Source organism: Cherax quadricarinatus, chromosome 52 (assembly GCF_038502225.1).
Source record: "Cherax quadricarinatus isolate ZL_2023a chromosome 52, ASM3850222v1, whole genome shotgun sequence".
Lineage (NCBI taxonomy): Eukaryota > Metazoa > Arthropoda > Malacostraca > Decapoda > Parastacidae > Cherax > Cherax quadricarinatus.
Genome location: NC_091343.1, coordinates 26,049,869 through 26,073,063, shown reverse-complemented (window position 1 = coordinate 26,073,063; position 23,195 = coordinate 26,049,869). Strand labels below are relative to the sequence as shown.

Here is a 23,195-nt window from a genome sequence, read left to right as displayed (position 1 = left end):
CTTAAATAGCAACGCTCATCTTGCCATATAGGACAAGCGAAAATTTGTGTATGGAATAATTTCGCCAAAATCATTCTGAACCTAACGAAAAAAATATATTTCACTGGGTTTGTTTAGTATTAAATTATTGTAAACAAATCTAAAATATATTTAGTTTGGTTAGGCTAAAATAAATTGTTCTTGTTATAATAAGGTTAGGTAAGTTTTGTAAGATTCGTTTTTGTGCAAAATTAAAATATTTTACATTAACATTAATGAAAAAAATATATCTTTAAATGTATAAGAGAAAATTTCAGAAAGGACTTAATTTTAAATATTTCTTGCTAACTGACCAGTTTTACATATTCGGCACGATATATATATATATATATATATATATATATATATATATATATATATATATATATATATATATATATATATATATATATATATATATATATATATATATATATATATATATATATATATATACATATATATATATATACATATATATATATATATATATATATATATATATATATATATATATATATATATATATATATATATATATATACATATATATATATATGTATATATATATATATATATATATATATATATATATATATATATATATATATATATATATATATTATAACCACGAACAAGTGGTATTTGATCAGTGGCAACACTGCGACTGGCTGGGGGATCGGTCCTGTGTTATTTTGGCCCGCCTTATGGTGAGCGAAAATTCGCGGCGATCTGGCTCCCGGGACCGTGCAGTCCTGCGGGATTCGTGCACCCGGCGGAGTTGGGTGTTGTGCCGTGATCTGGAGACATACGATGGTGTGGGTGCCTCAGGATCACAGGTGGGTGTCCTCGGATCACGGTGCAGCACCTGGCTCTGCTGGGTGTATGATTCTTGTTGGACTGTGTGGTCCTGTGGGTTAAAGCATAGTGAATATTTGCTCACCATGAGGCAGGGTGGGGTAGCACGGGTTCGATAACCTGGCTAGTCGCATTTTTTTTTTTTTTTTTTTTGATTGGATGCCACTTGTTCATGGTTGCAATGCTGTATATACTGCTTGTGGGGGCTGGTATGGCGGGCGGAGAGTGGAATGAAATTGGCTCTGGGGCGTGCATGCCATCGTGTATTCTCGGAACGCGGTACAGCGCCTGGCTCTGCTGGGTACGTGATTCTTGTGGGATTGTATGGTCCCGTGGGTTAGAGCATGGTGAATTTTTCCTCACATGAGGCGGACTAAAACAGCACGGGTTCGATCCTCCAGGTAGTCGCAGTGTTATTGTTATATGTGCCGAACAGGTAAAACTTGCGATTTTTTACCTTACATAGCAACTCTCCTCTTGCCGAGTAAGGCAAGCAAAAATTAATGTATGCAGTAATTGGGCAAAAATCATTGTGAACCCGTAGAAAAAAATATACTTCAATATGTTTCTTTTTTATTAAATTATTGTAAACTTAACTAAATAATATTTAGCTCGATTAAATTAATAAATTACAATGTGCATGTTATGATAAGGTTAGGTAAGTTTTCTAAGGATCTTTTGGTACAAAATTAATAATTTTTATATTAACATAAATGAAAAAAATATATCTTTAAACGTATAAGAGAATATTTCAGAAAGGACTTAATTTGAAATGAGTACTTGTTAATTGACCAAGTTTACCAATTCAGTACGACATATTTCATCAACTATTTGGGAAACTGCCTGTCTTGAGTATACTAACTGCCGTTGTGGGAAGAAGAAATATTCATCTACAAAGAATTAAAAATGTTTTAAATTGACTAAATAACAGCTGCCTAAATTGCAGTGTCATTTTCATTCTAATAATTGTTGTATAATGTGCTGTAAGACCTAAAAATAAAGCATATATTCACGTGTTACAGTACATGAGTACATGGGTTTAAGTGGAGTCGCTGCCTGACCTCGGTGGAGTGCGGTTGTGCACGGCACCCCTCTGCTGATATCAGTCATAGACCTTAGAACGCGATACGGAGGTTTTGGAGTGTTCAGAGTGGATCGCTCAGTGTTCAGAGTGACTCCTTCTCGCCGACCTGTGTTAGTTTACGCACGGTTCGCGCCTTCGTGCGTGGACCACGCATTCGTGGGAGCACGCACGAATGCTGGGATGTTCCCTGTGAGGTCCATGTTAGTTTACGCATGGTTTCTCACAGGAAATTTCGTGACTAAGTGCTTTTCTTTCAAGACATTCTGCAGTGAGTCTGGCGTGTTCTGTGTTAGTTTACGCACAGCCACGCCAGTCATACGTGTGCTACCGTGGCAACATAATTCGTGTGCTTTCGTGGGCGTTCGTGCGTGCTGCGCCGCGCCACTGTTACGCACGGGAACTTTCGTGATTAAGTCCTGTTCTTTCAAGACATTCTGCAGTGAGTCTGGCGTGTTCTGTGTTAGTTTACGCACAGCCACGCCAGTCATACGTGTGCTACCGTGGCAACATAATTCGTGGGCGTTCGTGCGTGCTGCGCCGCGCCATCGCTACGCACGGGAACGTTCGTGACTAAGTGCTTTTCTTTCAAGACATTCTGCAGTGAGTTTTGTGTTAGTTTACGCACAATTGCGAATCTGTCGTGCATTCGTGTGATTCGTACGTGTGCTGTGGCGTGGCGCTGACCAGCCAGTGTGCTTCGTGCACTGGTACAGCTCGCCAGGTGCCTGGTGCTGTTAGTTTACGCATAGCACCTGATTGCCCTCGCCATTCGTGCAATTGTGAGTCATATGTGTGTACTCAGTGCTCTGGGAAAATATCCATTTGTAACCTAGGTCTTCACAATACGATACCAGTGAGTGACGTGATACTCGCTTGTGAACCACTGTGAACCCAGCTGCGTTGTTAATAGGTCTTGGGAACTGTGGCACACAGCTACGAGCCTCGTTGGGGTGGCTGTACGGCCATGTCATCTCAGGAACCAAGAGGCAAACGGCCCATGTCATCATGCGACGACGACTGTCAGGGCGACGTGGAGGAAGTGGAAGGGCCAGCGAAGAAACCCAAGGACAACCTGCATTGAAGGGGCGATGCCACAGAAGCGCCTCAGCTGATCCCAGCTGCTTCCCCAGATGGCCAGGGGACGATGAGGACAGCCGAGGCCAACCCAAGCCCGGCCCAGCAGGTGGACACCCCCCAACATATGGGGACCATGGAAGTGACCCAGGACCCTCCTCCTCAGCAGATGGCACCAGGAACAACCAACCCAGACGAAGCCTCACAGGCAACAGAGGAGAACGAGATGGAACAGGGGCGCTCAAGACCTCAGAACCGTGCTGCAAGGCAACCAACTGTGGCCTTCAACAAGTTCATTATCCCTCACTACGACATGGTGAAGAACCTGGAGGCGACCATGCCTTCCATCAAGCTCAGCTGCGACATCACACTCAGGGGAGAGATCGTGGCGAAGCCGCGCGACAAGGACACATACGATCGACTGAAGGCAATGGCTGCAGAGAATCCGAGGATAAGGGAGCTCCTGGCTCAAGAAAAGATGCACAAGGGGGTTGTGCTCCACGTCCCTGTACCCATACCAGCAGAGCGATTCCTCGATGCAACCAACATTGTCAAGGCAGAGAGGCTGACCACCGGGACCAACAAGATTCCAACACGGAATATGTTGATCCACCACCGAGGGCCCCTACCATCCCACATCGCACTGGGGGTGTGGGGGCGGTTCAAGATTCGGCCATATGTAGAGGGCCCACTACAATGCTACAACTGCCAGGGTTTCAACCATATCGCGGCTACCTGCCAACATGTGAAGAAGTGTGGAGTCTGCAGCAAGCAGCACGACTCCAAGGATTGCATTGCATTGCTCAAGCAGCCCGCCCCCGAGACCCCACGCCCCGAACCCAAGTGCGCCAACTGCGGCAAGAAACACCACGCATGGAACCAGGGCTGTCCTGTCATGGTACAGCGGTGGCAACAGGTGCGACAGCGGATGGCCCCTGTGGCGACAGCCCAGCCCAACTCGGTAAACACCCAACAGCAACAGGTGGGGACATCGACCAATGCCCCCTCTCCACGCCCCAACCCATGGAACTATCATCACCGGCCAATCGCGGCAGCCAGTACAGGCCCCTCTGCGGCGGCCACACCCTACAGCAGAGAGTTCCCAGCACTGGGGGAGCAACAGAGGAGACCAGTTGCACCGCAAGGGGAACAACGGCATGGGCAAGTCTCGAAGCCTCAGCAGAAATGGAACAAAGGAACACAACAAGCCCGGCTCAGGGACGCTGCTCAAGGAGCTGCGGCTACTCAACACCAGACAGGACACCAGCAAGGGACTTCCCGTCCGAGTCAGTCCCCACCCGAGTGCAGCAGGAAACAGGCCGCGGCACCCAGTCAGATGGCACAGAGAACCATGGAGACCTGCGCGACCTGCGGGTCAGCAGTAGCAACAATCACGGGAGTGGGCCAACAACCTCAGGCCGCAGCCAAGGAAGCCCTGTCCCCCCAGAGGGAGGGCACCTCGCAGGTTCACATTGTCACCGTAATCAAGCTTGTGGTAGAGGTGCTATCCATGCTACTCCCATCAATGAAGGACAGGCAGGTCTGCAAGGAGCTCCTGACTACCGTGTACAGCATGGCTCTCCTGGAGAGGGTCGACTCAGCAGCCCTGAAAGATCACCTCACCCAGGTCTTCACGCCCGAGGAAATGGTAGAACACGCACGGATGTTCCGGAGGACCATGGCCGAACAGGAGGAGATGGAGTCCGACGGGTCGCCCGGCAGTCCCTAAAAATTCTCCAGTGGAACATCTGTGGTCTGAGGCAGAAACTCCACCTAGCTATCCAGGCGGCAGTCCGGGATGAGATAGATGTGTTTCTGTTCCAAGAAACCCTTGTCAAGCCCCCACCCGCCCCACAGCCACGCATCCCTGGGTTCTCTGCATACCTGCAGCGTGGTGGGCCCCCCGCCAGGGGCACCGCAATCTATGTGCGGAATTGCATCCCCCACTCGATCGTCACTGACCCTATCAACTGCGGTGAAGGGGTGGAGGTGCAAGCTGTCACGCTGCAACTGCCATCTGGACCACTGACTATTTACAATGTGTACCGGAGCGCACGGTTTACTCTCGACCTCTCGGAGGTTGCAGCTCTGTCCATATCTCGCCTCGAGGGCGTGCTCGTGGCGGGGGACATCAACGCCCATCATGAGCTTCTCCACTCTGTCTCCCATACCAATGAGACGGGCAGGCACTTGGCGGCTGTGCTCGATGATGTTCCTGACGTCGTCCTCCTCAACAATGGGGAGCCGACACACCACGGCGGCAACCGACTGGATGTCACTCTCCTCTCTCGGAGACTGCAGCCTGGAGTGAGGTGGGAACTCCACCCACTTCTCACCAGCGACCACTTCGCGATCGTCACCACGCTGGCGCTCACCCAGCACATCCCATACACACCGCCTCCACGGTGGAATTTCAAGAAGGCGGACTGGCAGTGCTTCCAGGATGTCATACAGCAATGGTGGGAGACGACCTCCCTCTCTGACAAACCTGATGCGGCTGCCCAGAACCTCCAAGCTGCCGTCACCCATGCGGCTGAGGTGGCCATCCCACTTACCAAGGCTGGAGGTACCATCAAGCGGGACTGGTGGTTCTACGACGAGACAGTCAAGGAGCAGAACCACCGTGTCAACTGTGCCCGCAGGCTCCACAGACGCAACCCTACTGCTGACACCCTTCGGCTACTGAGAGAGGTGGTGCGGCACGCTCGCCACATCTCCCACAGAGTCCGCCTGGCAAAGTGGTTCGAATGGTGTGCCTCCTTCGGCCATGCCACTACCCTGTCTGAGATCTGGGCGAAAATAGGTATAGCTACCGGAAAACGCAGAGGAACAGCGCTTGCTCACCATGACCCGGCTGGTGAAGCAGAGAGGCTGGTCGACCTCTTCACTTCCAGGGCAGCAACAGCACGCCTGCCACAAGATGTGCAGAACCTCCAGGCTGTCCTCCTCCCAGACAGGACTGCCAGGCTACAGGCTGCATGCTGCGAACACGACGACACCGATGTAGACTTCAGCGACCGGGAGCTGAAGGCAGCCCTCAGGACATCACACGACACCACCCCCGGCCAGGATGGCATCACCTACAGTATGATCGCAAGGGCGGGCCCCTCTGGACATGATGCACTCTTGGAGGTCATCAACTGCTCCTGGAGGGCTGGACAACTCCCCACTGCGTGGAAGGAGGCCATCGTCCTGCCCATCCCCAAGCCCAGGGACCCGGAAAGCATGAGGCCCATCTCTCTCACCAGCTGTCTGTCCAAGACGGCTGAGAGGATGATCCTTGAGCGACTACGGTGGAAGCTTGGCCCGGAACACCGTCACATATACGGCTTCACACGAGGAGTGGGCACAGCAGAGAGCATCACCACCCTCCTTGCAGGCATTGGGTCAAACAAGAGACCCAAAATTGTTGTCTTCCTGGACCTCGAGAAAGCCTTTGAGCTTGCCAGTGCACCAGCCATCCTTGACCTCCTAGCAGGCAGGGGCGTGAAGGGAAGGCTCCTTGCCTGGATCTCTTCATACCTGCAGGGCAGGTGTGCACGAGTGCGTTTCCAGGGACAAGTGTCCACCCTCAGGCCCCTTGAAAACGGCACCCCGCAGGGAGGGGTCCTCAGCCCCGCTCTCTTCAATGTCCTGATGCATGAGCTGGTGCAGCTGCCATTCTCTTTAGGCACCCAGCTGCTCAGCTACGCTGATGATCTTGCCCTCATCATCACCGAGAGATGTGGTTTGATGCATAGAGCCCAACGTGACCTTAACCTCCTCTCCACCGCCTGCCGTCGTCTCGGCCTCAAGGTCTCAGCAGAAAAATCCAAGGCCATGATCCTGCATGCCAATGTGCCGGAGGGGAGACTGCAGATGTCAGGAGTCAATCTCGACTGGGTCAGTAGCTACCTGTACCTGGGAGTGCACATCGACAATCGGCTCTCCTTTCGGAATCAGGCGGAGTACGTCAGAGAGCGGACCATGCAACGGGTCACCGCCATGCGGGCCCTCGCCAGCCCTAGGTCAGGGGCCAGCCGTGACATTCTCCGATTATTCTATGTGCAGGCGGTGCGCTCTCTCATCGACTATGGGGCACTTACCCTTGTCCATGCCCGCCCAACGCACCTTCGAAGACTCAACGTCGTCCAAAATACTGCAGCTCGGATCATGTTGGGGGCGCCGAGGTGGACGAACACTGTGCCCCTGAATCATGAGGCTCAATTGCAGCCGCTACGCGACAGAATCGCCCTTGTGGCAGCCAGGAGGGTGGCCAAGTACGTACAACTCCCCGGTGGAGAGGGTCTGCTGCAACACCTCCTTGAACGGCAACAGGGAGACCTCAGGGAGTCTCCTGGCCGGCTGTGGGTGTGGTCAGCGGCTGATGTAGCAAGCAAACTCCTCCCCATGGCGCTTATAGTCGACAAGGGCTGTGACCGGCCTGTGGCGGGGTACTCTGTACTCCCGCCCTGGGCACCAGAAGCAGTTGTGATCCACATCCAAGACCTCCCAGTTGGCAAGCGTCACTGTCCACAACACGTGCTGCAGCAATGGGCTGCAGTGAGTATTGCAGCAGCAGAGCACCCTGGGTGTGCCGTATATTACACCGATGGCTCCCGGGATCCAGAGGCTTGTCGCACAGGTGCCGGGGTGCACCATGCCACTCTGACGGCTGGATGGCGTCTCCAAGATCACTGCACAATTCTCCAGGCAGAACTCCATGCCATCCAGAGGGCCCTGCAACACGCACTCCTGGATCATCGGCGACCCCCAGTCATTCATGTGGACTCCAGAGCGGCGATCCAGGCCGTCATGCACAGGGAGCCCAGGGACAACATCCGGCTAATTACTGCCATCAGGAAGGACCTGCAGACACTTAAGGAGCAGGGACAGCAAGCAACAATCAACTGGATACCGAGCCACATCGACCTCGCTGGGAATGATGCGGCAGATCGAGCGGCGAAGTCGGCAACCCTTGAGGCCCAGCCAGTGACCACCATTGCTATCAGCCGAAGGCAGGTGGATCTGTGGGCAGCTGATGCAGCCAGGCGCCCGCTACCAGGGCCAGGCACATCGCGGAGCCGGATCTGGTATGACAGGGCGACCCGTGGGGAGCCCCCGCCGAGAATGCGGAGGCTAGACAGGAAGTTGCAGGTTGGGGTCCACCGGCTGCGACTTGGCTACCCTACTGCCAGAAGACTCATTGACCGCGTGCGAGAGGAGCGCTGCTGCCATTGCAACCAGATGGTCCCAGGTCCACTAGTGCACTACCTCCTCGACTGTCCAGCGACGGTGTCACTCCGACGAAGGCACTTCCCAATGGCGCCTGGGGACCCGAACCGAGAAGACACCGCAGCCCGGTTGGTGTACCTAGCCACCCAAGACCTGGGAACTCTCATCCCCATCCTGGCTGCCCACCCACCACCTCGATGACGCCGCCACATACAACTACGAGTCGCCACTACGCTCCATCTATCACCTCTCCTACTCTTCCCTCTTTCACTCCCCTACCTCCTCTCCCCCCCCCCGCTTTAAAAAAAAAAAAAAAAAAAAAAAAAAAAAAAAAAAAAAAAAAAAAAAAAAAAAATAAAAAAAAAAAAAAAAAAAAATCAAATGGAGCCTGTACCGCTTTCTAGGTAAAAGTCTGAATCACCTAGAACCAATGCCACACTACCAACATTTGACGGGGCTACAAGTGCCTGAAGACCCTTGACCTTGCGATGCCTGCCGACGAGAAAGAAAGAAGACACTCCCCACTTGGGGAGTCAGTGCAAGATAGAAGAAGAAGTTACCCTCCAACCGGAGGGCCCAAGAGAGAAGATAGAAGAATGAAGAAGACGATCGACACCCCCGCCCCGGGGGCCACCGCCGGGTCACCATCTGGAGAAGACCCGGGCCGGAAGTACCGGCAAATCTTTAATGAATGAATGAATGGGTTTAAGTGCATCACAACTTCACTCCATAATAAAAAAAATTACTGAAACGCTAAATTAACTGCAGTGTATTTCTGTCACATAGAATGACCACAAAGTAGCCACAACACACATGCAGCATAAAGTTTAAGTAACCATTTATGCAGAACCTGTTCTAGGGTTACTACATAACTTTAGGTATAACAGATCCTAACCCATTATTTTATTATGATCAATTAAAGATCGGGGTATTGTTTAGCTTGTGTATTTTATATTAATGTATCTTCATCCCTCTCTGCAACAAGCAAAGATTGTTCTGATGGAGTGCGATGTTCAAGACGTTTCAACAACGATGCAAGTTCTCCTCGTGTCAGACCATCTTCTGACCTTCCTTCTGCCTGTCCTTCCCATTCATGTCTACGTATACTCTCCCCTTCATAGGTATGTTCAGACACTACCATTTCTTCATACTCAAACCTTGGCATGCTACCCCTATCAGGTCTCGTCCAGACTCGCTGTTCTTTTGCTTCTCCTTCGGTCCAAGAATGTCTCCAAACAGTAGGGTGGGAAGGCTGGACTAAGCATGAGGAGTGTGCTGGTTTTGTCGGCGGGGTATGCTGGGTGCTTTGTGTATCGTGTGAGGGCTGTCCAGAGGTAACCGAGTAACTTCCATGGTCATGACAGGTACTACCAGTTGTGAGACTGTGATGGAGGTGCTGGGTACATTGAGCTGAACGACCAGGATGAGAAACGATCACAGAATGGTCAGGCTGAGCTGAATGACTTTGGTGTACTCGTTTTCTAATCTGGAGTGATGGAACACCACGTGCTGTCTGCACGGGGGACACATCATGAACATGACGAATATATTGCGGAGTATATACCGTGTGTGTATCCTGTGTAGAGGAGACTGACTCTACTGTATTACTTGAACATGCTGACGGCGCTGAAACTGCATGACTCGAATGGGTATGTGGTTGGCTTATTTTATGAGGAGAATGGTAAGTATGGACATGGTGGACTGCACGGCTCGCATAAGTATATTGGTCAGGGAGACTGGTATGGATAGCCTGGTCAGAAAACACTGTTTGATGAACACAGGAAGATGACGGATCTACTGGTTGGGCTGACTGAGGTACTTGACCGTATAATGAAGTGGGGAAACTGTAAAAATGCGAAGACTGTGAAAACGTTAAAGGTTGTGAATGAACTTTTCCAGCATGAGTCTTGTAAGAAAGATCTGAGAAATGAACAGAATGGTGTGCGTGAGTTGAGTGAGGAGCATAAGAGATATGAGTTCCTTGGGAAGGATGAGGCGGATGTGAAGCTAGAGTACTCTGGGTAGCGTGAGGAGGATGTGAGGTAAGAGCACTGTGAGCCGGCCGAGAAGGATGTGAGACACGAATACTTTTGGTAAGTTGAGAGGGGTGGGAGACATGAGTAGTCTGGGTTTGGTGAGGAACATGTGAGGTAAGAGTAGTGTGGGTTGATTGAGGAACATATGAGGTAAGAGTAGTGTGGGTTGGATGAGAAACATGTGAGGTAAGAGTAGTGTGGGTTGAGTGAGGAACATGTGAGGTAAGAGTAGTGTGGGTTGGTTGAGGAACATGTGAGGGAAGAGTAGTGTGGGTTGGGTGAGAAACATGTGAGGAAAGGGTAGTGTGGGTTGGGTGAGGAACATGTGAGGTAAGAGTAGTGCAGGTTGGATGAGGAGTATGTCCAATATGAGCACTAAGAGTTGCGTGAGGTTGTTCCAAGGTGTGGATAGACTGCAGTGAGTATCCTACATGAGTTAAGGGAGGTTGTTGCACAGATACCGAAGACTGTTCCGAGCGTGGAGCACGAGAGACGTAGGATGACTGAGGATATTGGACTTGATTAGTGTGTGCTGCAGCATCCGGTCTGTGAGACTCCTGCACACGACCACTGGCCCTCTCAGATGATTCCACTTTGCAGGAAGCTGGTGATGGTACAGACCGTACCTGCATCTCTGGGCTAGAAGCACCAACCACCTCAGCCTGAGGAAAAATGTTTATTACATACCTCATACACATTATATAAACAAATTCCAAGACTCATAAAACAAAGTGAAATTTTACTGCCAAAATGTTGTTCATACACATAATATAAAATACGCATTCCTTTCATGAAAAACATCTTGTCAAGAATATATGAAGCACAGATTAACTGTGCTTAAGCAGTAATTAGTTTTAATAAGAGGTGAAACATGTATATGAAGGAATATAAAAATTCATCGAATGACAAATTTAAGTAAAGCAAGAGTATATGCCACTCCTGTACTGTAACTAACACACACACACACACACACACACACACACACACACACACACACACACACACACACACACAAAGTGGTAATACGTTATTTATAGTGACCTCTTCAAGGGGGCTCCTTGATGCGGCAAAGAGGCTCTTGGTCTAAGGAATTAGACCCTTTGGTCTCCTTCCTCAGACCGAACCTAATTACCCCCAATCCTCCCCTCCCTATCGCATCCTCCCCATTCACACTTTTTCCCTTTCCTCCCCCCTCCTAACACTTCCTTTTTCCCATCCCGTTTGTAGCCTCTGGGGTCCTCCCCTCTGGCATTATAGTTTCTAGGTGGGGGGAAATATGCCGGGGTTCATCTCGCTCCATGAGGTCCCTCGGGTGTGGTGTAGTTTGTCGTGGAATCTGGATTATCTGGAAGTGCCCTACTTCTTTCCCGGATTTCCGAGAAGTGGGTGGGGTGTCCTGCAGGTGACGGGTGTACCTCCAGAGGCTGCTCGTCGGCTCTGGGAAATGACAGCCGACGGAGGTATGCTTTTTGGCAGGTTTCTGACTGCCCTCTCTTTTGTCCACCGAGGTGGCTCGGTAGATGTGGGGTTGCTATCCCAGATCGCTGATTTACTGGCGTGACCGGTAGGGTATGGCACCGGTTCTACGCTGCATCTACACTGCTCTACGTCTCGAGGTCCTCTAGGAGGAGAGGTGGAACTCACAGCCCTTTCATGCCTTCTAGTAGCTGTCCCTCTTTGTTTTTTTCCTTTCCTTCTTTCTTTTTATTTTCTTAAAAATAATAGTAAGAAAAGTTCCATCATCATGGAGCCTTTGTCACGTGATAACTCTCCTACTGCCAGGGCCCTTTTTGTTACCACGTCTTGTTCTGACCCAGCTTCGTTACTGGACCATTCTCCAGACTCTTCCCGTTCCCATGTACCTTCTGCTGGTGACCGTCACCCGTTCCAAGTGATGAGGCTCCGCCCATTCTTTCTAGTGCCTCCTCTTCTTGCACGCCTTTTACTATGCACCCAGCTTCCCCGAATATGGTGGAACGGTTTTCAGATCACCCATCTACCTCGGGTTGGACCTCCCGCGATACTACGCCTAAAAGTTCCGGACCATTGACTGATGACGGTTCTTCGATGTTTTCTCATTCTACCCAAAAACGACCTACGTGACACCCACTTCTTCTACGCATCATGTTTACAAGTACGCAGTGGACTAATTTCTTTACTCTACAACCGACTTCTCCAACTGATTATCTTTCTGACTATAGTTATTGACAAAGCTTTTTTACGACACGTTCGGCACGACATATATATATATATATATATATATATATATATATATATATATATATATATATATATATATATATATATATATATATATATATATATATATATACATATATATATATATATATATATATATATATATATATATATATATATATATATATATATATATATATATATATATATATATATACATATATATATATATATATATATATATATATATATATATATATATATATATATATATATATATATATATATATATTTTTTTATTATCACACCGGCCGATTCCCACCAAGGCAGGGTGGCCCGAAAAAGAAAAACTTTCACCATCATTCACTCCATCACTGTCTTGCCAGAAGGGTGCTTTACACTACAGTTTTTAAACTGCAACATTAACACCCCTCCTTCAGAGTGCAGGCACTGTACTTCCCATCTCCAGGACTCAAGTCCGGCCTGCCGGTTTCCCTGAATCCCTTCATAAATGTTACTTTGCTCACACTCCAACAGCACGTCAAGTATTAAAAACCATTTGTCTCCATTCACTCCTATCAAACACGCTCACGCATGCCTGCTGGAAGTCAAAACCCCTCGCACACAAAACCTCCTTTACCCCCTCCCTCCAACCCTTCCTAGGCCGACCCCTACCCCGCCTTCCTTCCACTACAGACTGATACACTCTTGAAGTCATTCTGTTTCGCTCCATTCTCTCTACATGTCCGAACCACCTCAACAACCCTTCCTCAGCCCTCTGGACAACAGTTTTGGTAATCCCGCACCTCCTCCTAACTTCCAAACTACGAATTCTCTGCATTATATTCACACCACACATTGCCCTCAGACATGACATCTCCACTGCCTCCAGCCTTCTCCTCGCTGCAACATTCATCACCCACGCTTCACACCCATATAAGAGCGTTGGTAAAACTATACTCTCATACATTCCCCTCTTTGCCTCCAAGGACAAAGTTCTTTGTCTCCACAGACTCCTAAGTGCACCACTCACTCTTTTTCCCTCATCAATTCTATGATTCACCTCATCTTTCATAGACGCATCCGCTGACACGTCCACTCCCAAATATCTGAATACGTTCACCTCCTCCATACTCTCTCCCTCCAATCTGATATTCAATCTTTCATCACCTAATCTTTTTGTTATCCTCATAACCTTACTCTTTCCTGTATTCACCTTTAATTTTCTTCTTTTGCACACCCTACCAAATTCATCCACCAATCTCTGCAACTTCTCTTCAGAATCTCCCAAGAGCACAGTGTCATCAGCAAAGAGCAGCTGTGACAACTCCCACTTTGTGTGTGATTCTTTATCTTTTAACTCCACGCCTCTTGCCAAGACCCTCGCATTTACTTCTCTTACAACCCCATCTATAAATATATTAAACAACCACGGTGACATCACACATCCTTGTCTAAGGCCTACTTTTACTGGGAAAAAATTTCCCTCTTTCCTACATACTCTAACTTGAGCCTCACTATCCTCGTAAAAACTCTTCACTGCTTTCAGTAACCTACCTCCTACACCATACACTTGCAACATCTGCCACATTGCCCCCCTATCCACCCTGTCATACGCCTTTTCCAAATCCATAAATGCCACAAAGACCTCTTTAGCCTTATCTAAATACTGTTCACTTATATGTTTCACTGTAAACACCTGGTCCACACACCCCCTACCTTTCCTAAAGCCTCCTTGTTCATCTGCTATCCTATTCTCCGTCTTACTCTTAATTCTTTCAATTATAACTCTACCATACACTTTATATATATATATATATATATATATATATATATGTGTGTGTGTGTGTGTGTGTGTGTGCGTGTGTGTGTGTGTCCTCACCTAGTTGTACTCACCTAGTTGAGGTTGCAGGGGTCGAGTCCAAGCTCCTGGCCCCGCCTCTTGACTGGTCGCTACTAGGTCACTCTCCCTGAACCATGAGCTTTATCGTACCTCTGCTTAAAGCTATGTATGGATCCTGCCTCCACTACATCGCTTCCCAAACTATTCCACTTCCTGACTACTCTGTAGCTGAAGAAATACTTCCTAACATCCCTTTGATTCATCTGTGTCTTCAGCTTCCAACTGTGTCCTCGTGTTGCTGTGTCCAGTCTCTGGAACATCCTGTCTTTGTCCACCTTGTCAATTCCTCTCAGTATTTTGTAAGTCTTTATCATGTTGTCCCTATCTCTCCTGTCCTCCAGTGTCGTCAGGTTGATTTCCCTTAACCTCTCCTCATAGGACATACCTCTTAACTCTGGGACTAGTCTTGTTGCAAACCTTTGCACTTTCTCTAGTTTCTTTACATGCTTGGCTAGGTGTGGGTTCCAAACTGGTGCCGCATACTCCAATATGGGCCTAACGTACACGGTGTACAGGGTCCTGAACGATTCCTTATTAAGACGTCGGAATGCTGTTCTGAGGTTTGCCTGGCGCCCATATGCTGCGGCAGTTATTTGGTTGATGTGCGCTTCAGGAGATGTGCCTGGTGTTATATTCACCCCAAGATCTTTTTCCTTGAGTGATGTTTGTAGTCTCTGGCCCCCTAAACTGTACTCCGTCTGCGGTCTTCTTTGCCCTCCCCCAATCCTCATGACTTTGCACTTGGTGGGATTGAACTCCAGGAGCCAGTTGCTGGACCAGGTCTGCAGCCTGTCCAGATCCCTTTGTATTTCTGCCTGGTCTTCGATAGAATGAACTCTTCTCATCAACTTCACGTCATCTGCAAACAGGGACACCTCGGAGTTTATTCCTTCCGTCATGTCGTTCACAAATACCAGAAACAGCACTGGTCCTAGGACTGACCCCTGTGGGACCCCGCTGGTCACAGGTGCCCACTCTGACTGGTCGCCACGTACCATTACTCGCTGCTGTCTTCCTGACAAGTATTCCCTGATCCATTGCAGTGCCTTCCCTGTTATCCCTGCTTGGTCCTCCAGTTTTTGCACTAATCTCTTGTGTGGTACTGTGTCAAACGCCTTCTTGCAGTCCAAGAAAATGCAATCCACCCACCTCTCTCTCTCTTGTCTTACTGCTGTCACCATGTCATAGAACTCCAGTAGGTTTGTGACACAGGATTTCCCGTCTCTGAAACCATGTTGGCTGCTGGTGATGAGATCATTCCTTTCTAGATGTTCCACCATTCTTCTCCTGACAATCTTTTCCATGATTTTGCATGCTATACATGTCAGTGACACTGGTCTGTAGTTTAGTGCTTCATGTCTGTCTCCTTTTTTAAAGATTGGGACCACATTTGTTGTCTTCCATGCCTCAGGCAATCTCCCTGTTTCGATAGATGTATTGAATATTGTTGTTACGGGTACACATAGTGCCTCTGCTCCCTCTCTCAGGACCCATGGAGAGATGTTATCTGGCCCCATTGCCTTTGAGGTATCTAGCTCACTCAGAAGCCTCTTCACTTCTTCCTCGGTTGTGTGTACTGTGTCCCGCACATGGTGGTGTACCGCACCTCTCCGTCTTTCTGGAGCCCCTTACGTCTCCTCTGTGAACACTTCTTTGAATCTCTTGTTGAGTTCCTCACATACTTCATGGTCATTTGTTGTTGTCTCTCCTCCTTCCTTCCTTAGCCTGATTACCTGGTCCTTGAAGGTTGTTTTCTTCCTGATGTGGCTGTATAACAGCTTCGGGTCAGATTTGGCTTTTGCTGCTATGTCGTTTTCATATTGACGTTGGGCCTCCTTCTTATCTGTGCATATTCATTTCTGGCTCTACGACTGCTCTCCTTATTCTAATGGGTCCTTTGCCTTCTATATTTCTTCCATTCCCTAGCACACTTGGTTTTTGCCTCCTTGCATCTTTGGGTGAACCATGGGCTCATCCTGGCTTTTCCATTATTCCTGTTACCCTTGGGTACAAACCTCTCCTCAGCCTCCTTGCACATTGTTGCTACATATTCCATCATCTCATTAACTGGCTTCCCTGCCAGTTCTCTGTCCCACTGAACCTCATTCAGGAAGTTCCTCATTCCTGTGTAGTCCCCTTTCCTGTAGTTTGGTTTCATTTGTCCTGGCCTTCCTGCTTCCCCCTCCACTTGTAGCTCTACTATGTATTCGAAGCTCAAAACCACATGATCGCTGGCCCCAAGGGGTCTTTCAAATGTGATGTGCTCAATATATGCACTACTCAAGGTGAATACTAAGTCCAGTCTTGCTGGTTCATCCTCTCCTCTCTCTCTTGTAGTGTCCCTTACGTGTTGGTGCATGAAGTTTTCCAGTACCACCTCCATCATCTTAGCCCTCCATGTATCTTGGCCCCCATGTGGCTCCAAGTTCTCCCATTCGATCTCTTTGTGGTTAAAGTCGCCCATGATCAGGAGCTTTGCCCTGCATGTATTAGCTCTTCTCGCCACTGCAGCCAGTGTGTCAACCATCGCTCTATTGCTCTCGTCATACTCTTGCCTTGGCCTCCTGCTGTTCTGTGGTGGGTTATACATCACTGCAATTATCACCTTGGGACCACCAGAGTGAAGCGTTCCCGCTATGTAATCACTTTCTTCTCCGCTGTCTCCTCTCTCCAGCTCATCAAAATTCCATCGGTGTTTGATCAGCAATGCCACTCCTCCACCCCCCCTGTTCCTTCTGTCTTTTCTCAGGATCTGGTATCCCGCTGGAAAGATGGCATCTGTTATCATACCTGTAAGCTTGGTTTCTGTGATCGCTATGATGTCTGGTGATGCCTCTTTGACTCTTTCGTGCCACTCCTCCCACTTGTTTGTTATTCCATCAGTGTTTGTGTACCATACCTTCAGTTTCCTTTCCAACACTGTGGTTTGGGGGGCCTGTGGGGGTGGGAGACCTGGTAGCATACTGTGGGATTCTATGGTTGGGGGTTGGGTGGAAGCTGTGGGTATGGATTGTATTGTGTGTTGGGATGGTGTGATAGGTTGTGGGGTTCTGAGGATAGTTGTGTGTGTGCTTGCCCTTGCTGCTCTGTTCTGCTCTGACTGACCTCTGCTGGTTCCATCCTTGTCTCCTTTCCTAGCTCCTTTCGCTTTTTTGTCCTCTCCCTCAGCTGCTGTCTCTCTGTTTGTGTTCTGTCTCTGTCTAGGAACACCTTCTTGTACTCTTCCGAGCTTTTCAACCGTGGTTTCTCTTGGAGGATCCTGTTCTGCACTGTTTCTGTCCTGAGAATCAGCTTGACCGGTCTCTCCCCTTCAAGTACCTCCCTATTCTCTGAAAATTTACAATCTCATCCATGTCTTCTCCCCCTATTTCCGTGATGATTTTCTCAATCTCCTTTCTTTCTTCCTGCCGTCTTTCAGTGTGTGTCCTTTCCTCTCTCTCCCGAAGCCCATGGATAATCACTGATTTTGCCCTTTCCTTCTCCCATTGCCTCTCCCTTTGTGACTCTGGTTCCTGTCTGTATGTGGTCATTTTCTCCCTTGATTTTTCCAGTGGCTCTTGGTAGCATAGTTGTGCCTCAGCATTCGATCTATCTCTCTCTCCATCTGCACCCATCTGCTCTTCCCTTCCACTCCCTGGCCCTTCTTTGCAGGCTGATTTGACCTTAGGATAATTCATATCTCCTTCCTTCCTGTTCAGCCTCTCATCTTCGTATGGTGTGTCTTCTCTGGTCACTGCCCCTGAGACTTGCTTCAGCCTGTTTACCTCAAATTCTAGGATCTTTACCCTGGCTACTGCAGTTTCGACTTGTGCCTCCCAATTCTTCGTCTCCTTTTCCAACCTCTTTTCCCAGTTCACAGAGAGTTCTTTCTCCATTTTTTCAGAAAGCTCTCCTAATTTTCTCTCCCATTCTTGCTCTACACTTTTCCACTGTACCTCCATCCATTCCTCCCTACCAGTACCATTGTCATCTGATCCCTGATTCCTGCGAGTCCCAACCTTTTTTTTTTTTTTAAGTGAAAGAGAGAAAGAGTAAAAGAAAAAGGGGGAGAGAGTGAGAGATAGGGAGAGAGAGAGGGGGAGCCTAGAAGGAGGGGGAGAAAGTGAGAGAGAGGGAAAAGGTAAGAGAGAGGGGGGAGTGACAAGGGAATAGAGAGAGAGATAAAAGAAGAGGAAGAGAGAGAGGAAGAGAGGAAGAGAGAGAGGGAGAGGGAGAGAGAGAGGAAGAGAGAAAGAGTGGGGAGGAGAAGAGGGGGAGAAATAGGGGAAAGATAGAAAGAGAGAGAGAGAGAGAGAGAGAGAGAGAGAGAGAGAGAGAGAGAGAGAGAGAGAGAGAGAGAGAGAGAGAGAGAGAGAGAGAGAGAGAGAGAGGGAGGGGGAGAGGGGGATAGAGAAGGGTTATAGGGCACTCACAGGACAGTGTAAAATCTGTATATGTGTGTTTGTGTGTGTGTCTGTGTGTTGTGTGTGTGTGTGTGTGTGTGTGTGTGTGTGTGTGTGTGTGTGTGTGTGTGTGTGTGTGTGTGTGTGTGTGTGTGTGTGTGTGTGTGTGTGTGTGTGTACAGCTATTCAAGTGCTAACAGCAGAGCTGTCCTCACCTAGTGTGTGCACATATGTTTATGTAAACAGTCCTTATTTCCCACTGTATGTACTACATATGTATTGTATATGTACCCTGATCTCTTGGTTCCCACTGTACTGTCTTATGGTTTAAAATTACGTTCAAAAATAAATACACTAGGCTTCACCTATATGCCGCTACCTCTAAAGTCTATTAAATGCCAGTAAATGCTGCTTATTCTAATTTTGATAGCTCGAGGAGAGTGATCCCCAATTCCAGCTAGAGACAGGTACTATTGACCCCATGCAACTCAAACTAGGTGAATATTATTTGCGGCAGGCAGTGGAGTAACGTTGCGGGTCTGTCCTGTCCCAGAAGTTGATGTTTGATGCTTCTCGGAAATCTGAAGAGAAGCTGCAGAGATTGGTGGATGAATTTGGTAGGGTGTGCAAAAGAAGAAAATTAAAGGTGAATACAGGAAAGAGTAAGGTTATGAGGATAACAAAAAGATTAGGTGATGAAAGATTGGATATCAGATTGGAGGGAGAGAGTATGGAGGAGGTGAACGTATTCAGATATTTGGGAGTGGACGTGTCAGCGGATGGGTCTATGAAAGATGAGGTGAATCATAGAATTGATGAGGGAAAAAGAGTGAGTGGTGCACTTAGGAGTCTGTGGAGACAAAGAACTTTGTCCTTGGAGGCAAAGAGGGGAATGTATGAGAGTATAGTTTTACCAACGCTCTTATATGGGTGTGAAGCGTGGGTGATGAATGTTGCAGCGAGGAGAAGGCTGGAGGCAGTGGAGATGTCATGTCTGAGGGCAATGTGTGGTGTGAATATAATGCAGAGAATTCGTAGTTTGGAAGTTAGGAGGAGGTGCGGGATTACCAAAACTGTTGTCCAGAGGGCTGAGGAAGGGTTGTTGAGGTGGTTCGGACATGTAGAGAGAATGGAGCGAAACAGAATTACTTCAAGAGTGTATCAGTCTGTAGTGGAAGGAAGGCGGGGTAGGGGTCGGCCTAGGAAGGGTTGGAGGGAGGGGGTAAAGGAGGTTTTGTGTGCGAGGGGCTTGGACTTCCAGCAGGCATGCGTGAGCGTGTTTGATAGGAGTGAATGGAGACAAATGGTTTTTAATACTTGACGTGCTGTTGGAGTGTGAGCAAAGTAACATTTATGAAGGGATTCAGGGAAACCGGCAGGCCGGACTTGAGTCCTGGAGATGGGAAGTACAGTGCCTGCACTCTGAAGGAGGGGTGTTAATGTTGCAGTTTAAAAACTGTAGTGTAAAGCACCTTTCTGGCAAGACAGTGATGGAGTGAATGATGGTGAAAGTTTTTCTTTTTCGGGCCACCCTGCCTATTGGTGGGAATCGGCCAGTGTGATAATAAAATGTGTGTGTGTGTGTGTGTGTGTGTAGTAGGTTGGTAGACCGTCCTGCCAAGTGAGTGTGAAACGAAAGCCTGTAATGATGGTAGGATTGCTGGTGTCTTTTGTCTGTCTCATAAATATGCAAGATTACAGGTACATCTTGCTGCTTCTACTTACACTTAGGTCACACTACACATACATGTACATGTTTATTTATACACACTCATCTGAGTTTTCTTTGATTTTATCTTAATAGTTCTTGGTCTTATTACTTTTCCTTTTATATCCATTGGGAAGTGAAATAAGAATCTTTCCTCCGTAAGCCATGCGTGTTGTAAAAGTCAACTAAAATGCCGGGAACAATGGGCTAATAACAGCTTTTCCTGTAATAATTACTAAAAATAATAAGAAGAAAATTGTCAAAGTGGGAAGTCTGAATATGCATGGATGTTGTGCAAATGATAAGAAAGAGATGATTGTGGATGTTAAGAATGGGAAGAAGCTGGATGTCCTGGCTTTAAGTGAAACAAAGCTGAAAGGGATGGGAGAGTTTCAGTGGAGAGGAATTTCAAATGGATGGGTTTCAAATAGAGTTAGAGCTAAAGAAGGAGTTGCAATAATGTTGAAGGATAAGCTATGGCAGAAAAATAGGGACTATGAATGTATTAATTCAAGGATTATGTGGAGTAAAATAAAAGTTGGATGTGAAAAGTGGGTTATAGTAAGCGTATTTGCATCTGGAGAAGAGAGAAGTGTAGAGGAGAGAGAAAGATTTTGGGAAATGTTGAGTGAATGCTTGGGGAGGATAAATAAATATACAAGGTATGATATAGCACGTAATGAAAGTAGTTTGTAAGATTATGTATTGGTGGATAAAAGGTTGATGAGTAGGCTCCAGGCTCCAGGGGCAGCTGATATAACGGATCATTATTTAGTTTTAGCTACAGTTAGAGTAAGAGGTAGATGGGGCAAGAGGAAAATGGCAACAACAAGCAAGAGGCAGCTGAAAGTGTATAAACTAAGGGAGGAGGAAGTTCGGGTGAAATGTAAACAACTATTGGCAGAAAGGTGGGCTGGTGTAAGTATGAGTAGTGGGGTGGTTCAAGAGGGCTGGAATAGTTTTAAAAATGCAGTATTAGAATGCGAGACAGAAGTTTGTGGTTATAGGAGGGAGGGTGCAGGAGGAAAGAGGAGTGATTGGTGGAATGATGAAATAAAGGGTGTAATAAAAGAGTAAAAGTTAGCTTATGAGAGGTTTTTACAAAGCAGAAGTGTTATAAGAAGAGTAGATGATATGTAGAGCAAAAGAAAGGTGAAGAGAGTGGTGAGAGAGTGCAAAAGGAGAGCAGATGATAGAGTGGGAGAGGCACTGTCAAGAAATTTTAATTAAAATAAGAAAAAATTTTGGAGTGAGTTAAACAAGTTAAGAAAGCCTAGAGAACAAATGGATTTGTCAGTAAAAAACAGAGTAGGGGAGCTAGTAGATGGGATGGAGGTTTTGGGTGGATGGCGAGAATGTTTTGAGGAACTTTTAAATGTCGACGAAGGAAGGGAATCGGCAATTACATGCACTAGCCAGGGAGGAATACCATCTTTTAGAAGTGAAGAAGAACAGGATGTGAGTGTGGGGGAGGTGCGTGAGGCATTACGTAGAATGAAAGGGGGTAAAGCAGCTGGAACTGACGGGATCGTGACAGAAATGTTAAAAGCAGGGGGAGTGGGGGGTTATAGTGCTGGAGTGGTTGGTATTTTTGTTTAATAAATGTATGAAAGAGGGGAAGGTACCTAGGGATTGGCAGAGAGCATGTATAGTCCCTTTATATAAGAGGAATGGGGACAGAAGAGATTGTAAAAAAATGTAATAAGTTTACTTAGCATACCCGGAAAAGTGTACGGCAGGGTTATAATTGAAAGAATTAGAGACATGACAGAATGTAGGATTGCGGATGAGAAAGGAGGTTTCAGAGTGGGTAGGAGATGTGTAGATCAAGTGTTTACATTGAAGCATATATGTGAACAGTATTTAGATAAAGGTAGAGAGGTTTTTCTTTCATTTATGGATTTAGAAAAGGCACATGATTGAGTGGATAGGGGAGCAATGTGGCAGATGTTGCAAGTATATGGAATAGGTGGTAACTTACTAAATGCTGTAAAGAGTTTTAATGAGGATAGTGAGGCTCAGGTTAGGGTGTGTGGAAGAGAGGGAGACTACTTCCCAGTAAAAGTAGGTCTTAGACAGGGATGTGTAATGTCACCATGGTTGTTTAATATATTTACAGATGGGGTTGTAAAAGAAGTAAAGGCTAGGGTGTTCAAGAGAGGGGTGGGATTAAATTATGGGGAATTAAATACTAAATGGGAATTGCTGATGATACTGTGCTTAAGGGAGATTCTAAAGAAAAATTGAGAAGGTTAGTTGATGAGTTTGGGAGAGTGTGTAAAAGTAGAAAGTTGAAAGTGAACATAGAAAAGGTATCAAATGATTTAAGTATCAAATGAGGGTATCAAATGATTTAGATAAAGAAGAATTGGATATCAAATTGGGGAGGAGAAGTATGGAAGAAGTGAATGTTTTCAGATACTTGGGAGTTGACGTGTCGGCGGATGCATTTTTGAAGAATGAGGTTAATCATAGAATTGGCGAGGAAAAAAGGTGAGTGGTCCGTTGAGGTATATGTGGAGACAAAAAGCGTTATCTATAGAGGCAAAGAAGGGAATGTATGAAAGTATAGTAGTACCAACACTCTTATATGGGTGTGAAGCTTTGGTTGTGAATGCAGCAGCGAGGAGGCGGTTGAAGGCAGTGGAGATGTCTAGTCTATGGGCAATGTGTGGTGTAAATATTATGCAAAAAATTCGGAGTGAGGAAATTAGGAGAA

At 47.2% G+C, this 23,195-nt stretch overlaps 1 protein-coding gene across 1 annotated transcript in view; it reads right to left on the bottom strand.

Moving 5' to 3' along the window:
- Positions 1 to 9,059: 9,059 nt before the first annotated feature.
- Positions 9,060 to 23,195, bottom strand: part of LOC138854202 (mucin-6-like) — a 74,846-nt gene continuing 60,710 nt past the window's right edge. Inside the window, exon 5 of the mRNA XM_070095998.1 lies at positions 9,060 to 10,946. Within this exon, the coding sequence (XP_069952099.1) occupies positions 9,198 to 10,946 (1,749 nt within the window). The 3' untranslated portion in view covers positions 9,060 to 9,197. The remainder of the gene's footprint in view (positions 10,947 to 23,195) is intronic.